General features: G+C 38.9%; 2 protein-coding genes and 1 pseudogene across 4 annotated transcripts in view; 2 read left to right on the top strand and 1 right to left on the bottom strand.

The window, feature by feature from the left end:
• Pmm2 (phosphomannomutase) overlaps positions 1-5,992 on the top strand; it is a 39,557-nt gene extending 33,565 nt beyond the window's left edge. Inside the window, exons 6-7 of the mRNA XM_071659226.1 lie at positions 3,732-3,811; positions 5,709-5,992. Coding sequence (XP_071515327.1) covers positions 3,732-3,811; positions 5,709-5,846 — 218 coding nt within the window. The 3' untranslated portion in view covers positions 5,847-5,992. The remainder of the gene's footprint in view (positions 1-3,731; positions 3,812-5,708) is intronic.
• A 293-nt stretch (positions 5,993-6,285) lies between these two features.
• LOC139747204 (rab proteins geranylgeranyltransferase component A 1-like) overlaps positions 6,286-26,854 on the bottom strand; it is a 127,057-nt pseudogene continuing 106,488 nt past the window's right edge.
• LOC139747206 (uncharacterized) overlaps positions 23,345-26,854 on the top strand; it is a 155,319-nt gene continuing 151,809 nt past the window's right edge. The window contains exons 1-2 of one of the 3 annotated variants that reach the window (XR_011712337.1): positions 24,125-24,298; positions 25,555-25,665. Coding sequence is in view for 1 of the 3 variants with exons in the window: in XM_071659227.1 (XP_071515328.1) it covers positions 24,052-24,298 (247 nt within the window). In the remaining 2 variants the exon portion in view is untranslated. Of the gene's footprint in view, positions 24,299-25,554; positions 25,666-26,854 lie in introns of all 3 variants that reach the window. The other 2 variants (XM_071659227.1, XR_011712338.1) reach the window with 2 other exon arrangements.

Below are 26,854 nucleotides of genomic sequence, written 5' to 3'. Positions count from 1 at the left end.
GGAAATTTTATGTGAGGGTATTGATTGAGAGGGGGAAGGCATGTACAGAGCATCAGATTGGGGAAGAGCAGTGTGGTTTCAGAAGTGGTAGAGGATGTGTGGATCAGGTGTTTGCTTTGAAGAATGTATGTGAGAAATACTTAGAAAAGCAAATGGATTTGTATGTAGCATTTATGGATCTGGAGAAGGCATATGATAGAGTTGATAGAGATGCTCTGTGGAAGGTATTAAGAATATATGGTGTGGGAGGCAAGTTGTTAGAAGCAGTGAAAAGTTTTTATCGAGGATGTAAGGCATGTGTACATGTAGGAAGAGGGGATAGTGATTTGTTCTCAGTGAATGTAGGTTTGCGGCAGGGGTGCGTGATGTCTCCATGGTTGTTTAATTTGTTTATGGATGGGGTTGTTAGGGAGGTGAATGCAAGAGTTTTGGAAAGAGGGGCAAGTCTGCAGTCTGTTGTGGCTGAGAGAGCTTGGGAAGTGAGTCAGTTGTTGTTCGCTGATGATACAGCGCTGGTGGCTGATTCAGGTGAGAAACTGCAGAAGCTGGTGACTGAGTTTGGTAAAGTGTGTGAAAGAAGAAAGCTGAGAGTAAATGTGAATAAGAGCAAGGTAATCAGGTTCAGTAGGGTTGAGGGACAACTGACTCACTTCCCAAGCTCTCACCTGAATCAGCCACCAGCGCTGTATCATCAGCGAACAACAACTGACTCACTTCCCAAGCCCTCTCCTCCACAAAAGACTGCATACTTGCCCCTCTTTCCAAAACCCTTGCATTCACCTCCCTAACAACTCCATCCATAAACAAATTAAACAACCATTGAGACATCACGCACCTCTGCCGCAAACCGATATTCACTGAGAACCAATCACTTTCTTCTCTTCCTACTCGTACACAGGCCTTACATCCTTGATAAAAACTTTTCACTGCTTCTAGCAACTTACCTCCCACACCATATACTCATTATACCTTCTGAGAGCATCTCTATCAACTCTATCGTATGCCTTCTCCAGATCATAAATGCTACATACAAACCCATTTGTTTTTCTAAATATTTCTTTCATACATTCTTCAAAGCAAACACCTGATGAACACTTTCTCTACCTCTTCTGAAACCTCTCTGCTCTTCTTCAATCTGATGCTACTTCCTATATAATTTCCCAGGAATACTCAACGAACTTATACCTTTGTAATTTGAGCACTCACCTTTATCCCCTTTGCCTTTGTACAATGGCAATATGCATGCATTCCGCCAATCCTCAGGCACTTCACCATGAGCCATACATACATTGAATATCCTCACCAACCAGTCAACAATACAGTCACCCCCTTTTTTAATAAATTTCACTGCAATACCATCCAAACCCTCTGCCTTGCCGGCTTTCATCATCTGCAAAGTTTTCACTACCTCTTCTCTCTTTACCAAACCATTCTCCCTGACCTTCTCACTTTGCTCACCACCTCGACCAAAACACGCTATATCTGCCACCCTATCATCTAACACATTTAACAAACCCTCAAAAGACTCATTCCATCTCCTTCTCACATCACCACTACTTGTTATTACCCTCCTTTTATCCCCCTTCACCAATGTTCCCACTTGTTCTCTTGTCTTACACACTTTATTTACCTCCTTCCAAAACATCTTTTTATTCTTCCTAAAACTTAATGATACTCTCTCACCCCAACTCTCATTTACCCTCTTTTTCACCTCTTGCACCTTTCTCTTGACCTCCTGCCTCTTTCTTTTATACGTCTCCCATTCATTTGCACTATTTCCCTGCAAAAATTGTCCAAATGCCTCTCTCTTCTCTTTCACTAATAATCTTACCTCATCATCATGACACTCATTACCCTTTCTTATCTGCCCACCTCCCACGTTTCTCATGCCATAAGCATCTTTTGGGCAAGCCATCACTGCTTCCTGAAATACATCCCATTCCTCCCCCACTCACCTTACGTCCTTTGCTCTCATCTTTTTCCATGCTACACTTTTGCCTCCACAAGATAATGATCAGACATCCCTCCAGTTGCACCTCTCAGCACATTAACATCCAAAAGTCTCTCTTTCACACGCTTATCAATTAACACACAATCCAGTAACGCTTTCTGGCCCTCTCTCCTACTTAAATTTGTATCATTATGTATATCTTTCTTTTTGAACCAGGTATTCCCAATCACCAGTCATTTTTCAGCACACAAATCTACAAGCTCTTCACCATTTCCATTTACAACACTGAACACCCCATGTACACCAATTATTCCCTCAACTGCCACATTACTCACCTTTGATTCAAATCACCCATCACTATAACCCAATGTCATGTATCAAAACTGCTAACCCACTCACTCAGCTGCTTGCCTCTCATGATCTTTCTTCTCATGCCCAGGTGCATAGTCTCCAATAATCACCCATCTCTCTCCATCCACTTTCAGTTTTACCCATATCAATCTAGAGTCTACTTTCTTACACTGTATCACATACTCCCACCACTCCTGTTTCAGAAGTAGTGCTACTCCTTCCTTTGCTCTTGTCCTCTCACCAACCCCAGACTTTACTCCCAAAACATTCCCAAACCACTTCCTCTTTACCCTTGGGCTTCGTTTCACTCAGAGCGAAAACATCCAGGTTCCTTTCCTCAAATATACTACCTATCTCTCCTTTTTTCTCATTTTGGTTACATCCACACACATTTAGACACCCCGATCTGAGCCTTTGAAGGGGATGAGCACTCCTCGCATGACTACTTCTTCTGTTTCCTTTTAGAAAGTGAAAATACAAGGATGGGAGGGGTTTCTTGCCCCCTGCTACCATCCCGTTTAGTCACCTTCTACGACACACAGGGAATGCATGGGAAGTATTCTTTCTCCCCTATCCCCAGGGATAAAAGTATACCATGGAATATGAAAATTTATGGTAAATTACCAACCTTAGATGAAGTTTGAAATTGGCTGGAAAAATATATCTTAAGCAGTAAAAACAAATTGTAGCTGTCTTGCTTTTGGAAGGCAGAACCTGAACAGTATTTTCCCCTCTTGAAATTTTGATACCCAGCCTTTTATGCAGAAAATTAACAATGTAGATGGATAAGATAATAAGATTCAGGTAGTTAAGAATTTATTCACGTATGTAGAAATATAATAGTATGGAATAAAGATGATAAACTTTTTTCCATGTATTTTGTGACTACTTCACATTCCTTCGTTCAGTACATTATCAGCACATTGCTCTAATTCCCTGTCCCATTTGTTCATATCTCTTCTTTGCTCTCTTCTGTTATAGTATTCACTCTTTTGACTTTTCTCTAAAAAATTTCAGTATGGGTGTTTAGAGTATGAATTTAAGGTGGCTTTGAAATATGTATTGTAATTGCTTGAACCATCCCAGCTACGATATAGGAGTGCATGTATGCGTATGGAGAATTTATGTCATTTTCTTGAAGCCTCTGGCCCTAGTCCCCATTCGTGAAGGCTTGTCTTGATTTTTTATGAGGTAGCACCAGAAGCAGACAAAAAACAGCTGTGCCCCAGATTACATTATGAATCACTTGTTTCGACACCCCAGATTACATTATGAATCATTATTTCTCTCTGAGGATATGTCTAATCATTAGTTCAGTTCTCTAAGTTACAGCAGAGCTTTCCTTGCATCAGCATGTGCATTTTTCACAATTTTTTTAACTTTTTGTTTTATGTGAAATCAGTTAATTTGGTTTTGTTTATCTCATCAGGTGGCCAGATTAGCTTTGATGTGTTTCCAAGGGGTTGGGATAAGACCTTCTGTTTAAGTTTCTTGGAAAAGGATTTTAAGGTAAGCTTAGGAGGCTTTGTTTTATTGCATAGTATATGTAGATACAGAAAATGCACCTCTAACCAAGTTTGATTATCATTATGTATTTCTACTTAATCCATATTTATATTTTAACACTTAGCTGTATTTAGGTGAATTGATATGCACCACATACAGTAGATTGAAATGCACAGCCTAATGTCATACATAATCTCACTGTCATAGTGCTCTCTGTGTCATAAGTGTTGTACCATCATGTTTATGATGTCTTTTCTTTCTTTTTTTTCTTTTTTTTTGCCATTTCCCACATCAGTGAGGTAGTGCCAGGAACAGACAAAGAAAAGGCCTCATTTGCTCTCATCCATTCGCTAGGATTCATATGTAATCCACCAAAATCACAGCCCCCTATTCCTTGACCAGGCCCTATAGACCTACCATGGTTTCCTCCCATGTTCTCCTTATTCCCTGGTTAAGTCTACTGACGGCACGTCATCCTCCTGTATACCACATTGCTCCGATTCACCTTATCCCATGCATGCCTTTCATCCTCCTGTGTGTCCAGGCCCCGAACACTGAAAAATTCTTTTTCACTCCATCCTTCCTCTCCAGTTTGGTCTCCCCCTTCTCCTTGGCCCCACCACTTCGGAAACTTATGTCTTCTTTTTCAGGCTCTCCTCACTCATTCTCCCAATGTGCCTATACCATTTCAGCACAGCCTCTTTAGCTCTCCATACTGTTTTTATTACCACACTTGTCTTTAACCCTGTCATTACTTACTCAATCAACCCTCCTTATACCACATGTTGACCTCAGACGTTATGTTGCCACCACATCCACTCCTAATGTTAAGTATCGTCTGTATTACCATCCTTTGACCCTCACATCAAGTACATACTTAGATGATGTGCAGGATTTGATCAAGTGCAGCTACTATACCATTAAATGTTCACTTATACCTCTGTAATATCTTTTAGAAAACATGAATGCTTTTCAAGGAGAATACAAAATATATTGGAAATCTTTTCCATCAGGATTAAGTGAAGAATAGCAGTTACCTAAAACAAAGATATGATACTGTAAGATTTGATGAAGTATTTGGTTAACTTGATTATCAAACAAACCTAGAATCCATTTTATGAGGTTCCTGCAAATCCAAGGCCACAGTTTAATTGGGAGTAAGGAACTAGTAGACTCTTATGGAGCAAGAAGTTCCTGACAAGACTGTATTCCTTTTCATTCATTGACAAAGCCTTTCCTGCAGTGTCACCATCTGCAGACAGAGTCTGGTAACACTTGTTTGTTTGTTAATGATGTAATAAAAGTATTTATGAAATGAAACTTGATTGGGGAGGGGGGAATTGAATCACAGTACCTAAAATCAAAAGATGAATAGGAGTTTTGTATCACGTATATACCTTCAGGAAGACTCAAATTTAGATGGAATATTAAAGGCTGTAGCTGAAAGATATTAATTACATGGTAAGGTTTGTGCTGCATTGAGAAAAAAATATACTTGTAAGACTCCTCTAGCTACAGTGCTCTTTAAAAAGTAAATAATTGGCAGTTTTAGTAGAAGCTGTGAAAAGCATGAAATATATTCTCAACTCTAAGGTAGTTACAGGATAATCCACAATGCATTTATAAATTGCATCAGATTATTCTGTGAGGCGTATATGACTTATGAGTGGATATGTGAGTACTAATCATGAAAATATGAGGCGCACAAATTATTCTGGTCCATAAGATCAGGCTCCAGCTGTGTTTTCACTTTTGATTATTATACATTTGACACTACTTGATTATCATACATTTGACAGCATTGTAGTGTAGTAAAACAAATTTTAATATGTGTCTTCATGCTTTTAATGAGGTTTGTTTTGAAAGTCATGGTACAAGAGGTTCTTCTCTTCTACTGCAGACTGTTCATTTCTTTGGGGACAAGACAGACAAAGGTGGGAATGACCATGAGATATACGTGGATCCTCGAACAGTTGGCCACAGAGTTACTTCTCCTGAAGACACTAAAGCTCAGCTGAGAGAACTTATGGGCATTTAGTTTCATTGAGCTTTAGTTGTCAGTTTAAATGTTACTTGCTTGCACTGAATGTATAAAGTATATTTATGAGTACATGAGTCATCAATTTATGATTAAAATTATTACTGTGTACTGTGAATGGCTTCTAAGTAAATACTAATATACCATACTGTCATTTATTTACCAAATAATTACCTATACCTTGGAGAGGGATGGTTTTATATCTTTCTGGTCAGCACCAAGTAGGATTTAAAGATCTGATAGGCATAGTTGTATTATGATAATCATGAAAGCATATACTTACTAGTAATGGAAGTTTCTGAATTGACACGTGTATGACTTGTGACCTTGAATGTTGACATCACATCATACAACAGGCCTGGAAAAAATAAAAATCCAGAAACAGATATTGTTGAAGAAAGGAAAAAACAAAACAATGCAAGTGTGTGTGTGTGGTGTGGTGTGTGTGTGGTGGGGAAGATGCAAAGAACTGCAGCTGCTTATGCAAAGAGTTGCAATAATTGTAGTCTACTACGATATTTTTATCCCTTGCTACTTCCTCAAACTAATTATCAGATATGTTACTTTTTTTCCAAAAGAAGGAACAGAGAATTGGGCCAGGTGAGGGTATTCCCTCAAAGGCCCAGTCCTCTGTTCTTAACGCTACCTCGCTAATGCGGGAAATGGCGAATAGTTTGAAAGAAAAAAAAGTTACGTTACTATATACAGTGTATTACTACATCCACTACAACATATGCTAAAATATGCATGCAATATTAGTAAAGTTAACAGTAACATATGCACAATACCATTTCTAAACCAATAAATCAAAGCCGTCAGTCATGTCAGTCACTCTGTCAAATTGGGTCATGTCAAAAAATCACCAGACATGAAACATCCTCAGCATGTATCAGGAACACTCGGAGAGGATATCTTCTAATGACCTCGATGATGGTTTGGAAGATCAAGTGGATGACCCTTGCGACTGCATTTGTCCTTCTGCTCCTGCAAAATGAAAGTAAATAGTCTCGTATTAAAAACCAACGTCATTTGTTAAATGCAGATATTCTCAACATTGCCAACGTAAGCAGTTTCTCCTTTAATATCAAATGATTTTCATAATTCTCAATATATTTATCAACTAGTCACCACAAAACCAAAAATACTGACATACCCATGAGTACAAAAGAAAAAAATTGGGTACACTTCCTAAACTGTACATAGGATAAGCAGATTGGTTTAACATGTTCTCTCTTGTGCATATGCTAGAAATTACATCTTCCGCAGCTCTGTATGCCAAACCACAAGCAACCTACTTAACTGTACAATAAATTAACTGCATCTTTCCTTTAATAGAAGTATGGGTGATAAATGAAACATCTCATCCATACATCATTGGAATTACTGTAACTTAACTATTTTTACCCTCCCAGATAGTGAAATCTTATGCCATACATTCCTCGATGCTCCATTACCATTATGACAACTATTCTTACCCTCCCAGATAGTGAAATCTTATCCCATACATTCCTCGATGCTCTACTACCATTACGACAACCATTCTTACCCTCCCAGATAGTGAAATCTTATCCCATACATTCCTCGATGCTCCATTACCATTAACCAAAACCCCTTTCTCTTAAGTAGAAATAATGGAGCTCCTTTGGAGACAGCACAGGCAACTGAGTGCCCTAATCAGAGCCACCTTGGTTACACTATATGTACATGTACCCTAGCCTAAGCCTAGTCCCATTTTACTGACCAGCCCACAATGGAAGATGAACAGCTTGTGTTGACTATAGACTGCCTATCACACCCTGGATTCAAACCTATGTGGGTTCAACATGTGTGGCCTGTAAATGCTATCATTCATTTTCCTGTGCTCTATTTAAGATTTGAAGGCAGTAATGAATCACAGTTATTTCTGATTTTCTGTGGTATTTGCTTCGTAATGGTATCCCATCCCAGCATTTCATCTTATGTAAATACCACTCTGTTCCCTAGTCTACACTACACCTGTCACAAGCATGGACAAGAAAGAATTTTGGGTAATTACTATAAATAATTTTCAAATGTTTTATTAAGTAATCATTTACATAGTTTACATAAATATAACATTCAAAAGCTGGAAAACCATATCTGAAAGATCAGTAATGTATCTACAATTCAAAAACTCTGAAATACAACTGCTGTTCAACTCTGAAATGTGAATGGATTAAACCATAGTAATTCAGAATGACACTTGGGTCTAATATACACACTAATTTGGGAACATCTAATCTACGTATCAACCTTGGCATCAAAATGAATTTACTGTATTTTAAGGAATTTCATCATATCATTACACTTAGTCGCTGTCTCCTGCGTTAGCAAGGTAGCACAAGGAAACAGATGAAAGAATGGCCCAACCCACCCACATACACATGTATATACATAAACGCCCACACACGCACATATACATACCTATACATTTCATTATCTACATATATACACGTACATATTCATACTTGTGGCCTTCATCCATTCCCATCGCCACCCCACCACGCATGAAATGACACCCCCCCTTCCCCCTGCGTGTGCGCAAGGTAGTGCTAGGAAAAGACAACGAAGGCCACATTTGTTCACGCTCAGTCTCTAGCTGTCATGTGTAATGCATAAAAACCACAGCTCCCTTTCCACATCCAGGCCCCACAAAACTTTCCATGGTTTGCCCCAGACGCTTCACAGGCTCTGGTTCAATCCAGTGACAGCACGTAGACTCCAGTATACAATTAACTCTCTTCATTGCGTGCCTTTCACCCTCCTGTATGTTCAGGCTCTGATCGCTCAAAATCTTTTTTACTCCATCCTTCCATCTCCAATTTGGTATCCCAATTCTCATTGTTCCCTCCACCTCTGACACATATATCCTCTTTGTCAATCTTTCCTCAATCATTCTTTCCATGTGACCAAACCAGATATATAAAAAAGTTTTGGGAATATTTTCCCTAATCAAACAGGAACTGATCAAGAATTTGTTTCAAGATAAACATAAATATGTGAACAGCTTATTGGTAACATTTTCTTTGTTTTGTTTGGTTTTTATGAAGCAACTAAGATTAAGATAGGGGAATAGTAACATTTGGCTGATTTAAGTTACTCTAGGTTAGGTGGGCTGGGGTCAGTTTGGGTTACAGTTAGGATTACATTCTGAGGTTACACTTAGGGTATATCTAGTTTGATATTTCTGCAATTATTCAGGGTAGGAGAATGTCAAGTTACCATAGAACACCTAAACCAGGTCTGGTGCTACACTCTCCACATCATGGATGCTTTGGTGAATCTGACTGCCCTTGGCTGCACATAATAGGACCAGGTTTCTGGCACCAACCAAACAGCCACAATATTAAGGACTTGCCACACGCCTCCACACCAGTAGGTACTCAGCAACATAACACGCCCAAGATTCCGGCAGTTTTCGATACCTCCAGAGTTACTACGGCCCACTCACTCGCCATACTTTTAATTTGTCTCTTTCCCTTCAAATGCCACTATTCCCCTGTAAAGGCCTTTGAAGACGCCAAAGGGGATTTAGATTAATCCTTCAATTTTCCTCTAATATTTTGGATAACTCCACGCAATTCCCTTGCCCTTTGGCATCCCCAATGTGGCATTAAGGTAAGCTTTCCAAATGTTTCTTTCCCTTTTGATGCCTCTATGCCCCTGCAATTGCCTTTAGCGGCGCCAAAGGGGATTTAAACTAATCCTTTAATTTGTCTTTTTATTTTTGGATGCCACCATGCAACTGTATTGGACTTTGGTATCTCCAAAGGGTCTTTTAAGTAAACTTTCAATTTCTCTGTTTCCTTTTAGATGCCACTATTCCCCTGTAAAGGCTTTTGAAGACGCCAAAGGGGATTTAGATTAATCCTTCAATTTTCCTCTAAATTTTTGGATGCCTCACCGCAATTCTCTTGCCCTTTGGCATCCCCAAAGTGGCATTAAAGAAAGCTTTCCAAATGTTTCTTTCCCTTTTGATGCCTCTATGCCCCTGTAATTGCCTTTGGTGGCACCAAAGGGGATTTAAACTAATCCTTTAATTTGTCTTTTTAATTTTGGATGCCACCATGCAACTGTATTGGACTTTGGCACCCCTAAAGGGTCTTTTAAGTAAACTTTTCATTTGTCTCTTTCCCTTCAGATGCCACTATTCCCCTGTAAAGGCCTTTGAAGACGCCAAAGGAGATTTAGATTAATCCTTCAATTTTCCTCTAAACATTTGGATGCCTCCGCGCAATTCTCTTGCCCTTTGGCATCCCCAAAGTTTCATTAAAGTAAGCTTTCCAAATGTTTCTTTCCCTTTTGATACCTGTATGCCCCTGTAATTGCATTTGGCGGCGCCAAAGGGGATTCAAACTAAACCTTTAATTTATCTTTTTATTTCTGGATGCCACCATGCAACTGTATTGGACTTTGGCACCCCTAAAGGGTCTTTTAAATAAACTTTTCATTTGTCTCTTTCCCTTCAGATGCCACTATTCCCCTGGGAAAAAAGGGAAAAGGGGGGTTAACCCTTTTTTTTTAAAAAAATTTTTTCCCCCTTTCCCCCCCCAAAAAACCCCCTTTAAAATTTTAAAATTTTTCCTTTTTTTTTTAAAATTTAATTTTCCCCTTTTTTAAAAAAAATTTTTTTTTTTTGGAAAAATTTTTTTTTTTTTCCCCCTTTTTTTTAAAAAATTTTTTTTTTTTTGGGGGTTTTTTCCCCTTTTTTGGGGGGGAAAAAAAATTTTTTTTCCCCCAAATTTTTGGGCCTTTTTTTTTTTTCCCCCAAAAAAAAAAAAAATTTTTTTTTTTCCCTTTTTTCCCTTTTCCCTTTTTCCTTTTAAAAAGGGGTTTAAACTAAAAAAATTTTTTTTTTTGGGGGGTTTTTTCCCCCTTTTTTTTGGGGGGGTTTTTTTTTTAATTTTTTTTTCCCCCCCCCCTTTTTTTTTAAATTTTTTCCCCCAAAAAAATTTTTTCCCCTTTTTCCCCCCTTTTTTGGGCCCCCCCAAACCCCCTTTTGGGCCCCCCTTTTTAAAATTTTAATTTAAAAATTTTTTTTTTTTGGGAATTTGGGGGGGGGGCCCCCCAAAGGGGAAAAATTTTTTTTTTTTCCCCAAAAAAACCCCCCCCCCCCAAAAAAAAATTTTTTTAAAAAAAAAACCCCCCAAAAAAAAAAAAAAAATTTTTAAAAAAACCCAATATTCCCCTTTTTTTTTTTTTTAAAACCCTTAAAAAAAAAAAAATTTTTTAAATTTTTTTTTTTAAAAAAAAAAATTTTTTTTTTTTTTTCCCCCAAAAAAAAAAAAAAATTTTTAAAAAATTTTTTTTCCCCACAAAAAATTTTTTTTTTACAAACCCCAAAAATTTACCCCCTTTTTAAAAAAAAAATTTTTAAAAACCCTTTGTTTTTTTTTTTCCCAAAAATTTAAAAAAAAACCCAAAATCCAACACCCTTAAACCCCCAACCCCCCCCTTTTTAAAAGGGGTTTCATTTTTTTAAAAAAAAAATTTTATTTTTTTAAAAAAAAAAAATTTTTTCCCCTTTTTTTTTTTCCCCCCCGGCCCTTTGGCCAAAAAAAATTCAAAAAAAAAAAAAATTTTTTTTTAAAAAAAAAAATTTTTTCCCCAAAATTGTTTTTTTTTCCCTTTGAAAATTTTTTAACCCCCCTTTTTTTTTTAAATTTTTAAAAAAGGTTTTTTTGGGGGAAAAAAGGGGGTTTGGGGGGAAAAAAATTTTTTTTTTTTTTAAAAAAAAAAAAAAATTTTTTTTATTTTTAAGGGGTTTTCCGGGGGAAAAAAAAAATTTTTTGCCGGGAAAAAAAGTTTTTTTAAAAATTTTTTAAATTTTTTTTTTTTTTAAATGGGGGGAAATTTTTCGGTTTTGGGGGTTTTTTTTTAAAAGGGGGGGAAGGGGGTTTAAAAATTTTTAAAAATTGTAAAAGGGGTTTTTTTGGGGTTTTGGGGGAAAAAAATTTTTTTTTGAAAACCCTTTTTTTTTTTTAAAAAAAATTTTGGGGGGCCCCCCCCCAAAAAAAAAAAAAAAAAAACCCCCCCCTTTTTTTTCCCCCAAAAAAAAAAAAAAACCCACCCTATCCCTTTTATAAAACCCCCTTTAAATTTAAAACCTTTTTTTTTTTTTTTTTTTTCCCCCCCCCCCCCCCCAAAAAAAAAAAACCCCTTCCCCTCTCATGTGCGCCCCAGGGGAGCGCTGGGAAAAAACAACAAAGGCCCCATTGTTCACACTCAGCCCCTTTCCCGTCAGTAATAATGCACCAAAAAAACAGTTCCCCTTTTCCCCAAACCAGGGCCCCAAAAAAACTTTCCATGGTTTAACCCCCGGGGCCCCTTACATTCCCCGGTTCAATCCCTTGCAGCACGTCAACCCTGGTATACCCCATGGGTTTCCATTCACTCTATTCCTTGCACGCCTTTCACCCTCCCGCATGTTTGGCCCCTCACTCAAAATCTTTTTCCCCTCCATTTTCCACCTCCAATTTGGTCTCCCACTTCTCCTCGTTCCCTTCACCTCTGTCACATATATCCTCTTGGTCAATCTTTCTTCACTCATTCTCTCCATGTGACCAAACCATTTCAAAACACCCTTTTCTGCTCTCTCAACCACACTCTTTTTATTTCCACACATCTCTCTTACCCTATTATTACTTACTCGATCAAACCACCTCACACCACATATTGTCCTCAAACATCTCATTTCCAGCACATCCACCCTCCTCCGCACAACTCTATCCATAGCCCATGCCTCGCAACCATATAACATTGTTGGAACCACTATTCCTTCAAACATACCCATTTTTGCTTTCCGAGATAATGTTCTCAACTTCCACACATTCTTCAATGCTCCCAGAACTTTCGCCCCTCTCCCCCACCCTATGATTCACTTCCGCTTCCATAGTTCCATCCGCTGCCAGATCCACTCCCAGATATCTAAAACACTTTACTTCCTCCAGTTTTTCTCCATTCAAACTTACCTCTCAATTGACTTGACCCTCAACCCTAGTGTACCTAATAACCTTGCTCTTATTCACATTTACTCTTAACTTTCTTCTTTCACACACTTTACCAAACTCAGTCACCAGCTTCTGCAGTTTCTCACATGAATCAGCCACCAGCGCTGTATCATCAGCGAACAACAACTGACTCACTTCCCAAGCTCTCTCATCCACAACAGACTTCATACTTGCCCCTCTTTCCAAAACTCTTGCACTCACCTCCCTAACAACCCCATCCATAAACAAATTAAACAACCATGGAGACATCACACACCCCTGCCGCAAACCTACATTCACTGAGAACCAATCACTTTCCTCTCTTCCTACACGTACACATGCCTTACATCCTCAGTAAAAACTTTTCACTGCTTCTAACAACTTGCCTCCCACACCATATATTCTTAATACCTTCCACAGAGCACCTCTATCAACTCTATCATATGCCTTCTCCAGATCCATAAATGCTACATACAAATCCATTTGTTTTTCTAAGTATTTCTCACATACATTCTTCAAAGCAAACACCTGATCCACACATCCTCTACCACTTCTGAAACCACACTGCTCTTCCCCAATCTGATGCTCTGTACATGCCTTCACCCTCTCAATCAATACCCTCCCATATAATTTACCAGGAATACTCAACAAAGTTATACCTTTGTAATTTGAGCACTCACTCTTACCCCCTTTGCCTTTGTACAATGGCACTATGCACGCATTCCGCCAATCCTCAGGCACCTCACCATGAGTCATACATACATTAAATAACCTTACCAACCAGTCAGCAATACAGTCACCCCCTTTTTTTAATAGATTTCACTGCATTACCATCTAAACCTGCTGCCTTGCCTACTTTCATCTTCCGCAAAGCTTTTACTACCTCTTGTCTCTAATTTATATAGTACTCAAAAAGTCAATGGTGTGAGTAGGATATTGAAGTAAGAAATATTTGGACTGTTAGGGAGGTACAGTGATGTATTGTGGTTAATTGGTTTTGAAGGCAATGTAAAAAATGTATAATAGCTTTATTAGTTGTATAGTAGGTGTATTACATTGGTGATATTAAGTTGAATGAATGAATGATGTCAAAAATGTATGAAGTACTGGAAGTGGGTCTTTTTAAGATGATAATGTAGTGCATAAGATTTTTTATCAGTAATTAATTTAGATGTGTAGAGGAAGTGATTTTACGGTGGTATTGGGGTGTGTTTTTGAGAGTGTCTTAACAGATGGAGAAAGTATGTGGAAGTGTTAATTGTTGTGAAAGATCTGAGTGATGGGTGATATTAGTGAGGGCTGTGTAAAATATGGGTCAAGATTTGGTTTGTGATGTAAAATTAGGTAAAATAGTTGTATTGAATGAAGATGAGCTTTTGAAATTTGACCTAAGTTAACATTCGTGGTGACAAGTGCCAAAATTGACATGTTTAATGAATGTTTATATATATTATATCATTATTATTTTGCTTTGTCACTGTCTCCTGCATTAGTGAGGTAGCGCAAGGAAACAGACGAAAGAATGGCCCAACCCACCCATATACACATGTATATACATATACGTCCACACACGCAAATATACATACCTCTACATCCCAACGTATACATGTATATACATACACAGACATATACATATATACACGTGTACATACTTCATACTGTCTGCCTTTATTCATTTCCATCGCCATCTCGCCACACATGTAATAACAACCCCCTCCCCCCTCGTGTGTGAGGTAGTGCTAGGAAAGACAACAAAGGCCCCATTCGTTCACACTCAGCCTCTAGCTGTCATGTAATAATGCACTGAAAGCACAGCTCCCTTTCCACATCCAGGCCCCACAGAACTTTCCATGGTTTACCCCAGACACTTCACATGCCCTGGTTCAATCCATTGACAGCACATCGGCCCTGGTATACCACATCGTTCCAGTTCACTCTATTCCTTGCACGCCTTTCACCCTCCTGCATGCTCAGGCCCCAATCACTCAAAATCTTTTTTACTCCATCTTTCCACCTCCAATTTGGTCTCCCACTTCTCCTCGTTCCCTCCACCTCTGACACATTATCCTCTTGGTCAATCTTTCCTCTCATTCTCTCCATGTGACCAAACCATTTCAAAACACCCTCTTCTGCTCTTTCAACCACACTTTTTATTTCCACACATCTCTCTTACCCTTACATTACTTACTCGATCAAACCACCTCTCCACATATTGTCCTTAAACATCTCATTTCCAGCACATCCACCCTCCTGCGCACAACTCTTATCCATAGCCCACGCCTCGCAACCATACAACATTGTTGGAACCACTATTCCTTCAAACATACCCATTTTTGATTTCCGAGATAATGTTTTCGACTTCCACACACTCTTCAACGCTCCCAGAATTTTTGCCCCCTCCCCACCCTATGATTCACTTCCGCTTCCATGGTTCCTTCCGCTGCCAAATCCACTCCCAGATATCTAAAACACTTCACTTCCTCCACTTTTTCTCCATTCAAACTTACTTCCCAATTGACTTGACCCTCAACCCTACTGTATCTAATAACCTTGCTCTTATTCACATTTACTCTCAACTTTCTTCTCTCACACTCTTTACCAAACTCAGTCACCAGCTTCTGCAGTTTCTCACATGAATCAGCCACCAGCGCTGTATCATCAGCGAATGACAACTGACTCACTTCCCACGCTCTCTCATCCACCACAGACTGCATACTTGCCCCTCTTTCCAAAACTCTTGCATTCACCTCCCTAACAACCCCATCCATAAACAAATTAAACAACCATGGAGACATCACACATCCCTGCCGCTTTATAAATTCAAGAAAAGTTATTGAAACCTGACAAGAGTTCACATAGCTGTTGAAATATGATTATGAGTGTAGTAGGAATAATTTTGATTGCCATTTTGACACTTCTTTTTTATTAGTATTTGTGAGTGAAGGGTGTGGATTGTATATTGCAGTAGAAGATAGATTAACTGAGGTAGGCTATGTGAAAATGTACGTGCCTGGTTAGTGTTTTTGAATCAATAATTATTTCCTTTTGTTAATGTTATAAGTTACTGACTTTGAATGTAGTTGAAATGTATTTGGTAATGTTTATTGAAAGAGGAGGTAAGAATGTATGAACTGCAATATTTGCCTGTGTTAGATTTAAAATTTACCAAGTATCACATAAAGAAATTATTATTTTACGTGATTTGTTGAGTTATCTTGTATAAATGTCGTATGGAATGTCTTGAGATGGAGAATATGAATGTAAGTGTTAATTGATAATGTTGTTAAGTGTAAAATTGTTATGGTTATATTAAATGAACAGTAGGTGAAATGTATAGATTTCAGAGAATGTAAAAATTTTTATTTGATAAAAAAAGTCCACCTAATCTCTTGAAACCTTATCAGACCTTATGTTGGAGGTAAATTATTATTAATCGAAATGTAGGGTGTAAGTTGTGTTTGTTGTGGTGTTGGTTCACGTAAGTGCATTTCAAATGTAACTTGTTGAAGAGGAGAAATTAAGCTGTCATAGGATTGTTATTGTTTTTGAGGTAGAAGAATATTTTGTGCGTTACTGTTGTGTTATATTAATTGGAAAATATCATTATAAGATGCATTAAGTATATAGGTTGTAGTATTTTGATATGATTAGATGTAGGGATTGAGTAGGTGCAAATGTGTAAAAGTTCAATACATGGATATGTTTAATTTATTGACCAAGTATACTTTTTAGATAAGTAATGTACCTTTTTATTAAATGATTTATGTGTTGCATTGGTAGGTGTGTATATGTGTTTTGAGAATAAATGAAAGTGTTGATTTAGCATAAATGGTGATGATTTTTTTCTTATGGGAAATGTTATGAATGTAAGATAATTGTATTTTTAAAGTGATTTATTAAAGCGTTGCATGACCTGACCTTGGATGCAGGACATGTACACAATAAGAATAACACATTTAATTGTTAGTTATTATTGTAACCTATGTAATGGAAGATAAGGCAGTGAGATGTAACTTCCTGACATAGGAGGTGAATTTTTATTATTATCCCTGGGGATAGGGGAGAAAGAATACTTCCCACGTATTCCCTGCGTGTTGTAGAAGGCGACTAAAAGGGGAGGGAGCGGGTGGCTGGAAATCCTCCCCTCTCGTTTTTTTTTTTTTTTTTTCTAAAAGAAGGAACAGAGAAAGGGGTCAGGTGAGGATGTTCCCTCAATGGCCCAGTCCTCTGTTCTTAACGCTACCTTGCTAACGCGGGAAATGGCGAATAGTTTGAAAGAAAAAAGAAGTATTAATGAATGAAAGTTGTGTGTTGCTCGGCATGTTGACTGACATTAGTTCAGTTTTAGTGTCAGTGATGGGTGTGAAGTGAAAGTAAAGTTTAAAGAAGCTTTCGAGTAGTAGGGAGGTTAGGTTTTTTGTTATGCATACTGATAAATTGTGTAATTTGGATTGTTTATTACTAGATGTATTAGTTTAATATGAGGTTTATTAGGTAATATTTGAAATGATAGTTTCAAAGTTTAAAGATTTTGTATGTTCTGAGTGAAATTGCATTGATATGATGTGTATTGGTTGAAATTGATTTTACAACATTCGCTGTATTGCGTTCTAAGTTTTGATATTGTAATGGTTTGATATTATGAGGTGTATTACTTGTATATTTTGATGGTTATTGATGTTATATGTTGAAGTGTATTACAATGATATTATCATGCGCATTAGTTTGAAATGATGAGTATAAATGATAATCTAATGTTTATTTAGTTTAGAATGATAAGAGTATTGATTTATTGATTTTTTTTTTTTATTATACTTTGTCGCTGTCTCCCGCGTTTGTGAGGTAGCGCAAGGAAACAGACGAAAGAAATGGCCCAACCCCCCCCATACACATGTATATACATACGTCCACACACGCAAATATACATACCTACACAGCTTTCCTTGGTTTACCCCAGACGCTTCACATGCCCTGCTTCAATCCACTGACAGCACGTCAGCCCCGGTATACCACATCGCTCCAATTCACTCTATTCCTTGCCCTCCTTTCACCCTCCTGCATGTTCAGGCCCCGATCACACAAAATCTTTTTCACTCCATCTTTCCACCTCCAATTTGGTCTCCCTCTTCTCCTTGTTCCCTCCACCTCCGACACATATATCCTCTTGGTCAATCTTTCCTCACTCATCCTCTCCATGTGCCCAAACCACTTCAAAACACCCTCTTCTGCTCTCTCAACCACGCTCTTTTTATTTCCACACATCTCTCTTACCCTTATGTTACTCACTCGATCAAACCACCTCACACCACACATTGTCCTCAAACATCTCATTTCCAGCACATCCATCCTCCTGCGCACAACTCTATCCATAGCCCACGCCTCGCAACCATACAACATTGTTGGAACCACTATTCCTTCAAACATACCCATTTTTGCTTTCCGAGATAATGTTCTCGACTTCCACACATTCTTCAAGGCCCCCAGGATTTTCGCCCCCTCCCCCACCCTATGATCCACTTCCGCTTCCATGGTTCCATCCGCTGCCAGATCCACTCCCAGATATCTAAAACACCTTACTTCCTCCAGTTTTTCTCCATTCAAACTCACCTCCCAATTGACTTGACCCTCAACCCTACTGTACCTAATAACCTTGCTCTTATTCACATTTACTCTTAACTTTCTTCTTCCACACACTTTTCCAAACTCAGTCACCAGCTTCTGCAGTTTCTCACATGAATCAGCCACCAGTGCTGTATCATCAGCGAACAACAACTGACTCACTTTCCAAGCTCTCTCATCCCCAACAGACTTCATACTTGCCCCTCTTTCCAAAACTCTTGCATTTACCTCCCTAACAACCCCATCCATAAACAAATTAAACAACCATGGAGACATCACACACCCCTGCCGCAAACCTACATTCACTGAGAACCAATCACTTTCCTCTCTTCCTACACGTACACATGCCTTACATCCTCGATAAAAACTTTTCACTGCTTCTAATAACTTTCCTCCCACACCATATATTCTTAATACCTTCCACAGAGCATCTCTATCAACTCTATCATATGCCTTCTCCAGATCCATAAATGCTACATACAAATCCATTTGCTTTTCTAAGTATTTCTCACATACATTCTTCAAAGCAAACACCTGATCCACACGTCCTCTACCACTTCTGAAACCACACTGCTCTTCCCCAATCTGATGCTCTGTACATGCCTTCACCCTCTCAATCAATACCCTCCCATATAATTTACCAGGAATACTCAACAAACTTATACCTCTGTAATTTGAGCACTCACTCTTATCCCCTTTGCCTTTGTACAATGGCACTATGCACGCATTCCGCCAATCTTCAGGCACCTCACCATGAGTCATACATACATTAAATAACCTTACCAACCAGTCAACAATACAGTCACCCCCTTTTTTAATAAATTCCACTGCAATACCATCCAAACCTGCTGCCTTGCCGGCTTTCATCTTCCGCAAAACTTTCACTACCTCTTCTCTGTTTACCAAATCATTTTCCCTAACCCTCTCACTTTGCACACCACCTCGACCAAAACACCCTATATCTGCCACTCTATCATCAAACACATTCAACAAACCTTCAAAATACTCACTCCATCTCCTTCTCACATCACCACTACTTGTTATCACCTCCCCACTTGCGCCCTTCACCGAAGTTCCCATTTGCTCCCTTGTCTTACGCACTTTATTTACCTCCTTCCAGAACATCTTTTTATTCTCCCTAAAATTTAATGATACTCTCTCACCCCAACTCTCATTTGCCCTTTTTTTCACCTCTTGCACCTTTCTCTTGACCTCCTGTCTCTTTCTTTTATACATCTCCCACTCAATTGCATTTTTTCCCTGCAAAACTCGTCCAAATGCCTTTCTCTTCTCTTTCACTAATACTCTTACTTCTTCATCCCACCACTCACTACCCTTTCTAATCAACCCACCTCCCACTCTTCTCATGCCACAAGCATCTTTTGCGCAATCCATCACTGATTCCCTAAATACATCCCATTCCTCCCCCACTCCCCTTACTTCCATTGTTCTCACCTTTTTCCATTCTGTACTCAGTCTCTCCTGGTACTTCCTCACACAGGTCTCCTTCTCAAGCTCACTTACTCTCACCACCCTCTTCACCCCAACATTCACTCTTCTTTTCTGAAAACCCATACAAATCTTCACCTTAGCCTCCACAAGATAATGATCAGACATCCCTCCAGTTGCACCTCTCAGCACATTAACATCCAAAAGTCTCTCTTTCGCACGCCTGTCAATTAACACGTAATCCAATAACGCTTTCTGGCCATCTCTCCTACTTACATAAGTATACTTATGTATATCTCGCTTTTTAAACCAGGTATTCCCAATCATCAATCCTTTTTCAGCACATAAATCTACAAGCTCTTCACCATTTCCATTTACAACACTGAACACCCCATGTATACCAATTATTCCCTCAACTGCCACATTACTCACCTTTGCATTCAAATCACCCATCACTATGACCCGATTTATCACTATGATTTATTGATGTATAAATTTAAATTTTTGCTTGATATTGATAGGTGTGTTATTTTTATATGTATATTGTGTGTATATTCTATTGTGTGAGGAAGTACCAGGAGAGACTGAGTACAGAATGAAAAAAGGTGAGAACAATGGAAGTAAGGGGAGTGGGGGAGGAATGGGATGTATTTAGGGAATCAGTGATGGATTGCGCAAAAGATGCTTGTGGCATGAGAAGAGTGGGAGGTGGGTTGATTAGAAAGGGTAGTGAGTGGTGGGATGAAGAAGTAAGAGTATTAGTGAAAGAGAAGAGAAAGGCATTTGGACGAGTTTTGCAGGGAAAAAATGCAATTGAGTGGGAGATGTATAAAAGAAAGAGACAGGAGGTCAAGAGAAAGGTGCAAGAGGTGAAAAAAAGGGCAAATGAGAGTTGGGGTGAGAGAGTATCATTAAATTTTAGGGAGAATAAAAAGATGTTCTGGAAGGAGGTAAATAAAGTGCGTAAGACAAGGGAGCAAATGGGAACTTCAGTGAAGGGCGCAAATGGGGAGGTGATAACAAGTAGTGGTGATGTGAGAAGGAGATGGAGTGAGTATTTTGAAGGTTTGTTGAATGTATTTGATGATAGAGTGGCAGATATAGGGTGTTTTGGTCGAGGTGGTGTGCAAAGTGCGAGGGTTAGGGAAAATGATTTGGTAAACAGAGAAGAGGTAGTAAAAGCTTTGCAGAAGATGAAAGCTGGCAAGGCAGCAGGTTTGGATGGTATTGCAGTGGAATTTATTAAAAAAGGGGGTGACTGTATTGTTGACTGGTTGGTAAGGTTATTTAATGTATGTATGACTCATGGTGAGGTGCCTGAGGATTGGCGGAATGCGTGCATAGTGCCATTGTACAAAGGCAAAGGGGATAAGAGTGAGTGCTCAAATTACAGAGGTATAAGTTTGTTGAGTATTCCTGGCAAATTATATGGGAGGGTATTGATTGAGAGGGTGAAGGCATGTACAGAGCATCAGATTGGGGAAGAGCAGTGTGGTTTCAGAAGTGGTAGAGGATGTGTGGATCAGGTGTTTGCTTTGAAGAATGTATGTGAGAAATACTTAGAAAAGCAAATGGATTTGTATGTAGCATTTATGGATCTGGAGAAGGCATATGATAGAGTTGATAGAGATGCTCTGTGGAAGGTATTAAGAATATATGGTGTGGGAGGCAAGTTGTTAGAAGCAGTGAAAAGTTTTTACTGAGGATGTAAGGCATGTGTACGTGTAGGAAGAGAGGAAAGTGATTGGTTCTCAGTGAATGTAGGTTTGCGGCAGGGGTGTGTGATGTCTCCATGGTTGTTTAATTTGTTTATGGATGGGGTTGTTAGGGAGGTGAATGCAAGAGTTTTGGAAAGAGGGGCAAGTATGAAGTCTGTTGGGGATGAGAGAGCTTGGGAAGTGAGTCAGTTGTTGTTCGCTGATGATACAGCGCTGGTGGCTGATTCATGTGAGAAACTGCAGAAGCTGGTGACTGAGTTTGGTAAAGTGTGTGAAAGAAGAAAGTTAAGAGTAAATGTGAATAAGAGTAAGGTTATTAGGTACAGTAGGGTTGAGGGTCAAGTCAATTGGGAGGTGAGTTTGAATGGAGAAAAACTGGAGGAAGTGAAGTGTTTTAGATATCTGGGAGTGGATCTGGCAGCGGATGGAACCATGGAAGCGGAAGTGGATCATAGGGTGGGGGAGGGGGCGAAAATTCTGGGAGCCTTGAAGAATGTGTAGAAGTCGAGAACATTATCTCGGAAAGCAAAAATGGGTATGTTTGAAGGAATAGTGGTTCCAACAATGTTGTATGGTTGCGAGGCGTGGACTATGGATAGAGTTGTGCGCAGGAGGGTGGATGTGCTGGAAATGAGATGTTTGAGGACAATGTGTGGTGTGAGGTGGTTTGATCGAGTAAGTAACGTAAGGGTAAGAGAGATGTGTGGAAATAAAAAGAGCGTGGTTGAGAGAGCAGAAGAGGGTGTTTTGAAATGGTTTGGGCACATGGAGAGAATGAGTGAGGAAAGATTGACCAAGAGGATATATGTGTCGGAGGTGGAGGGAACGAGGAGAAGAGGGAGACCAAATTGGAGGTGGAAAGATGGAGTGAAAAAGATTTTGTGTGATCGGGGCCTGAACATGCAGGAGGGTGAAAGGAGGGCAAGGAATAGAGTGAATTGGAGCGATGTGGTATACCGGGGTTGACGTGCTGTCAGTGGATTGAATCAAGGCATGTGAAGCGTTTGGGGTAAACCATGGAAAGCTGTGTAGGTATGTATATTTGCGTGTGTGGACGTATGTATATACATGTGTATGGGGGTGGGTTGGGCCATTTCTTTCGTCTGTTTCCTTGCGCTACCTCGCAAACGCGGGAGACAGCGACAAAGCAAAAAAAAAAAAAAAAAAAAATTCTATTAGGTGTATTTGTTGTATTTCAGCTGTATTATTTGTTTAATTACAGTTGCATTTGTATTGAATATTAAGTGTATTTGTTTGATATGATTATAAGTAGTATGTTAGTATGTGTCTTACTTGTACATTAGCATAAGTGTAACTTTCATATTATAAGGTATATTGTAATTGCTATATATAGTGAAATATTTCACTATATATAGCAATTACAATATACCTTATACCTTTTTTTTTTTTTTTCCCAAAAGAAGGAACAGAGAAGGGGGCCAGGTGAGGATATTCCCTCAAAGGCCCAGTTCTCTGTTCTTAACGCTACCTCGCTAACGCGGGAAATGGCGAATAGTTTGAAAGAAAAGAAAAAGAAAGTGAAATATTTGCATTTATTGTATACTATTGTAGATGATTTTATTATTTGCTGATGTGTATTAATTGAATAATATTAATATGATGTATATTGGTGTTATATTATCATGTGTATTACTGTTTTCAAATGTATTATGTTTTTTGCAAGGTGTATTGCTGTTATATTTTGAATGTTACAAATTGTAAAATTTATAATGAATAATGTATTTTAAGAGCTTATGTACATTTGTGTTTGTATATATATACTTGGATGGCATTGCAGTGGAATTTATTAAAAAAGGGGGTGACCATGTTGTTGACTGGTTGGTGAGGATATTCAATATATGTTTGGTTCATGGTGCAGTGCCTGAGGATTGGCGGAATGCATGCATAGCGCTGTTGTACAAAGGCAAAGGGGATGATAAAGGTGAGTGTTCAAATTACAGAGGTATAAGTTTGTTGAGTATTCGTAGGAAAGTATATGTTAGAAAGATTATTAAACCAATGGAAATTATTTTGAGAATTTGAGGGGATATCACTTTGTAAATGTGGATTCAAGTAGGCATACTTCTTGCATTGCAAACCAGTATGAAACTGGTTTACTTTATATGGTTAACACTGCTTTATACTGGCTACTAAACATGTTGTGTTATATACATAGGATGTCTATATTTGGTTTCCTGTTTATCGAATGGATCAGGTGCACAGTTGACTAACTCGTATATTCCTGCACTTTAAGTCGATGTATGTGAGCAAACCAAGGCTGTATGCTCATGATTTAATACATATAACTGGGAACCAAAAACTGTCGTGTTGGCCTTCATAATTTTAGACAAACTAGCAGGCATATCTGTAGATTAGTGGTGTTCAGTGGTAATAATTGTAATAGTAGAGGAAATGGAGTTTAGTGGTTCTGACATATTGTGGTCAAGTAATATAATCAATAGTACGTGGTTGCTTTTGGTTAAGCATTTCACTTTGCAGGTGAATGGCCACTCGCTAGACAGCATAACTCGGGAGTTCCTACTAGATGGTGTAGATCAGAATGTACAGGAAAGTTGGCGTGCAAACTACATGGAAGTGGATGTCTTCACCACCCGTGGCAATCCCGTAGCAGGAACAATCTCTGGAGTGCTAACTAGTGGTAGGTTTTCTGCTACATAATGGTCTTGTTTTGATCTAGTTGGGCATAGAAATGGGATAAGGAACCTCTTAATTTTTCTGGAGGAAAGTTCCACTATTTCGTAATATTTTCTAACCATAAAAGTGATATCAATGTTAAATGAAGGCGAGCTTGGGATGGGGGCGAGTTGCCTAGGCAAGGTGGTAGAATAGGGTCAGTGCAAGGATTACCTTACTTGATGCTAGAAGCTTTATTGGTTATAGTTGTACACACATGATGACACTCAATATGTCTAGATGGGATGATAAGGGACGTAAATGCAAGTCTTTGAGAGAGGGGTAAGTATGCAGCCTGTGGGGATGAAAGGGCCTGGGAAGTGAGTGTGTTTAATGATGATACAGTACTGGTGGCAGATTCAAGTGAGAAACTGCAGAAGTTGGTGACGAGTTTGGAAAAGTATGTGAAAGGAGAAAGCTGAGTGAATGTTAATAAAAGTAATCCCTACTAGTATGGCATCATAACATAAACCATACTAGTTTGGTTGGGGTCCTTTATAGGTTAAATGAAAATGTAATGCAAATTTGATATGCAGTGCAGACTAGCAGGTCTTCCGACAGCAAAAGTGTATGTGCAACCATAGTTTGGGCCATAAAGCTCATTTCTCCAGGAATTGGTAGGTTAGGTGAGGTCATGTGCCTTGACCTGCCACCTAGTCAAGGTGCCGATAGAAGGGTGCCCTGCTATACACCCCACATCATTCAGTGGCTAATTAGCACGTCTTTGGTGCACTAATTATAATATGAAAGTTGAACTGTTAGCATTGAGAATAGTTCTCTCTCAATAATCAATTGGTGGTGACAGAGAAGGGACAAAGAGTTGGCAAAATTCAACAAACTTGATAGGCAAACTTAGTGCACCAAATTTAAGTGTGTGTACAGCAATAAATATCCAGTTTGCTCATTTTCCCTTTTCAATGTAACTTTTCTTGCCACATTCCTTGGGACCACCCAAAATTTCCATGGCTGGGCTACTTAAGAGATAAAAGTGTATTAAAGGGAAAATATTTTTCAGCAGATTTTGGTTGCAATGAATATACTAGGTAAGGGGAAAACAGGATTGAAAATACTGCCAGTGTCTCTCCTGTGTCATACAAGGCAACTACTAATTATAAATGAATAGTAAAGATGTAATTTCAGAATGAACATTTGCTGCTCTCATTGTTTTTCTTGCACAATATCTTTCATTATTACGGTACTACAATTTGATGTAAATTTCAGGTTGATGACACTTGGTTCATGTTGATGGCTAATGACTATGATCCTGAAGACTTTCTTGACCCATACACTGTAACATCAGAGGTCTTTGCCTGGAACAGTTTCCCAGAATTGGTAAGGTTAAGTGTTTTTGTTAGTATGTTTAATTGAAGGTCAGGTACCTGAGGACTGGTGGAATGCTTGTTCAGTGCCATTGTATAAATGCAAGGGGAACAGAAAGTGAATATTTGAACTAGAATAGAGGAAGTTTGTTTAGGATACCTGGAAAGTTGTATGAGACTTGTGATATAGGGTAGCACGCACAGAGCATCAGATTGTGGAGGAACAAAGTGGCCTCAGAAGTGGGAGATGCTGTTTCGATCAGGTGCTTGCATTGAAGAATCTTTGATATACTTAAAGAAAACACTTTGTGTGTGGAATTTATAGATCAGGAGAAAATATATGATGTGGTTGACATGCTTTGTGTATGCTCTGATTGTATGGTGTTGGAGGAAAGCTACAAAAACTAGCTTAGATTTTCTATCAAAAGAGTAAGGCTTGTGTGTTAAGTGACAGAGAAGGAGTGGTGGGGCCAGGTGAAGGTAACTGTCATATGTAATGCACCGAAACCACTGCATTATATATTGAACCAGGTCATGTGAAGTGTCTGGGGTAAACCATGGAAAGTTTAGTGGGGCTTGGATGTGGAAAGGGAGCTGTAGTTTTGGTGCATTACACATGACAGCTAGCAGACCGAGTGTGAACGAATGTGGCCTTTGTTGTCTTTTCCTAGCGCTACCTCGCGCATGTGCGTGGGAAGGTGTTGTTTCATGTGTGGTGGGGTGGCAGTGGGAATGGATGAAGGCAGCAAGTATGAATATGTACATGTGTATGTATGTATATGTTTATATACATTGAAATGTATAGGTATGTATATGTGCGTGTGTGGGCATTTATGTATATGCATGTGTATGTGGGTGGGTTGGGCCATTCTTTTGTCCGTTTCCTTGTGCTACCTCGCTAACGCGGGAGACAGCGACAAAGTTTAATAAATATATAAAATATTTATTTTTTTTAATCATACTTTGTTGCTGTCTCCCGCATTAGCGAGGTAGTGCAAGGAAACAGACGAGGAAGTCCAACCCACCCTCATACACATGTAATACATGAACGCCCACACACGCACATATACATACATGTACATTTCAACATATACATACACAGACGTACATATATGTACATATTCATATATGTACATATATGGAAATGGAGGGAGGAAGAGCAAGAACAAGGACAAGTTGGAAGGATGGAGCGAGATGTAAGA

The sequence above is a fragment of the Panulirus ornatus genome, chromosome 67, assembly GCF_036320965.1.
Source record: "Panulirus ornatus isolate Po-2019 chromosome 67, ASM3632096v1, whole genome shotgun sequence".
NCBI lineage: Eukaryota > Metazoa > Arthropoda > Malacostraca > Decapoda > Palinuridae > Panulirus > Panulirus ornatus.
Note: the sequence above shows the minus strand (reverse complement) of the source record. Positions and strands in the feature narration are given on the sequence as shown.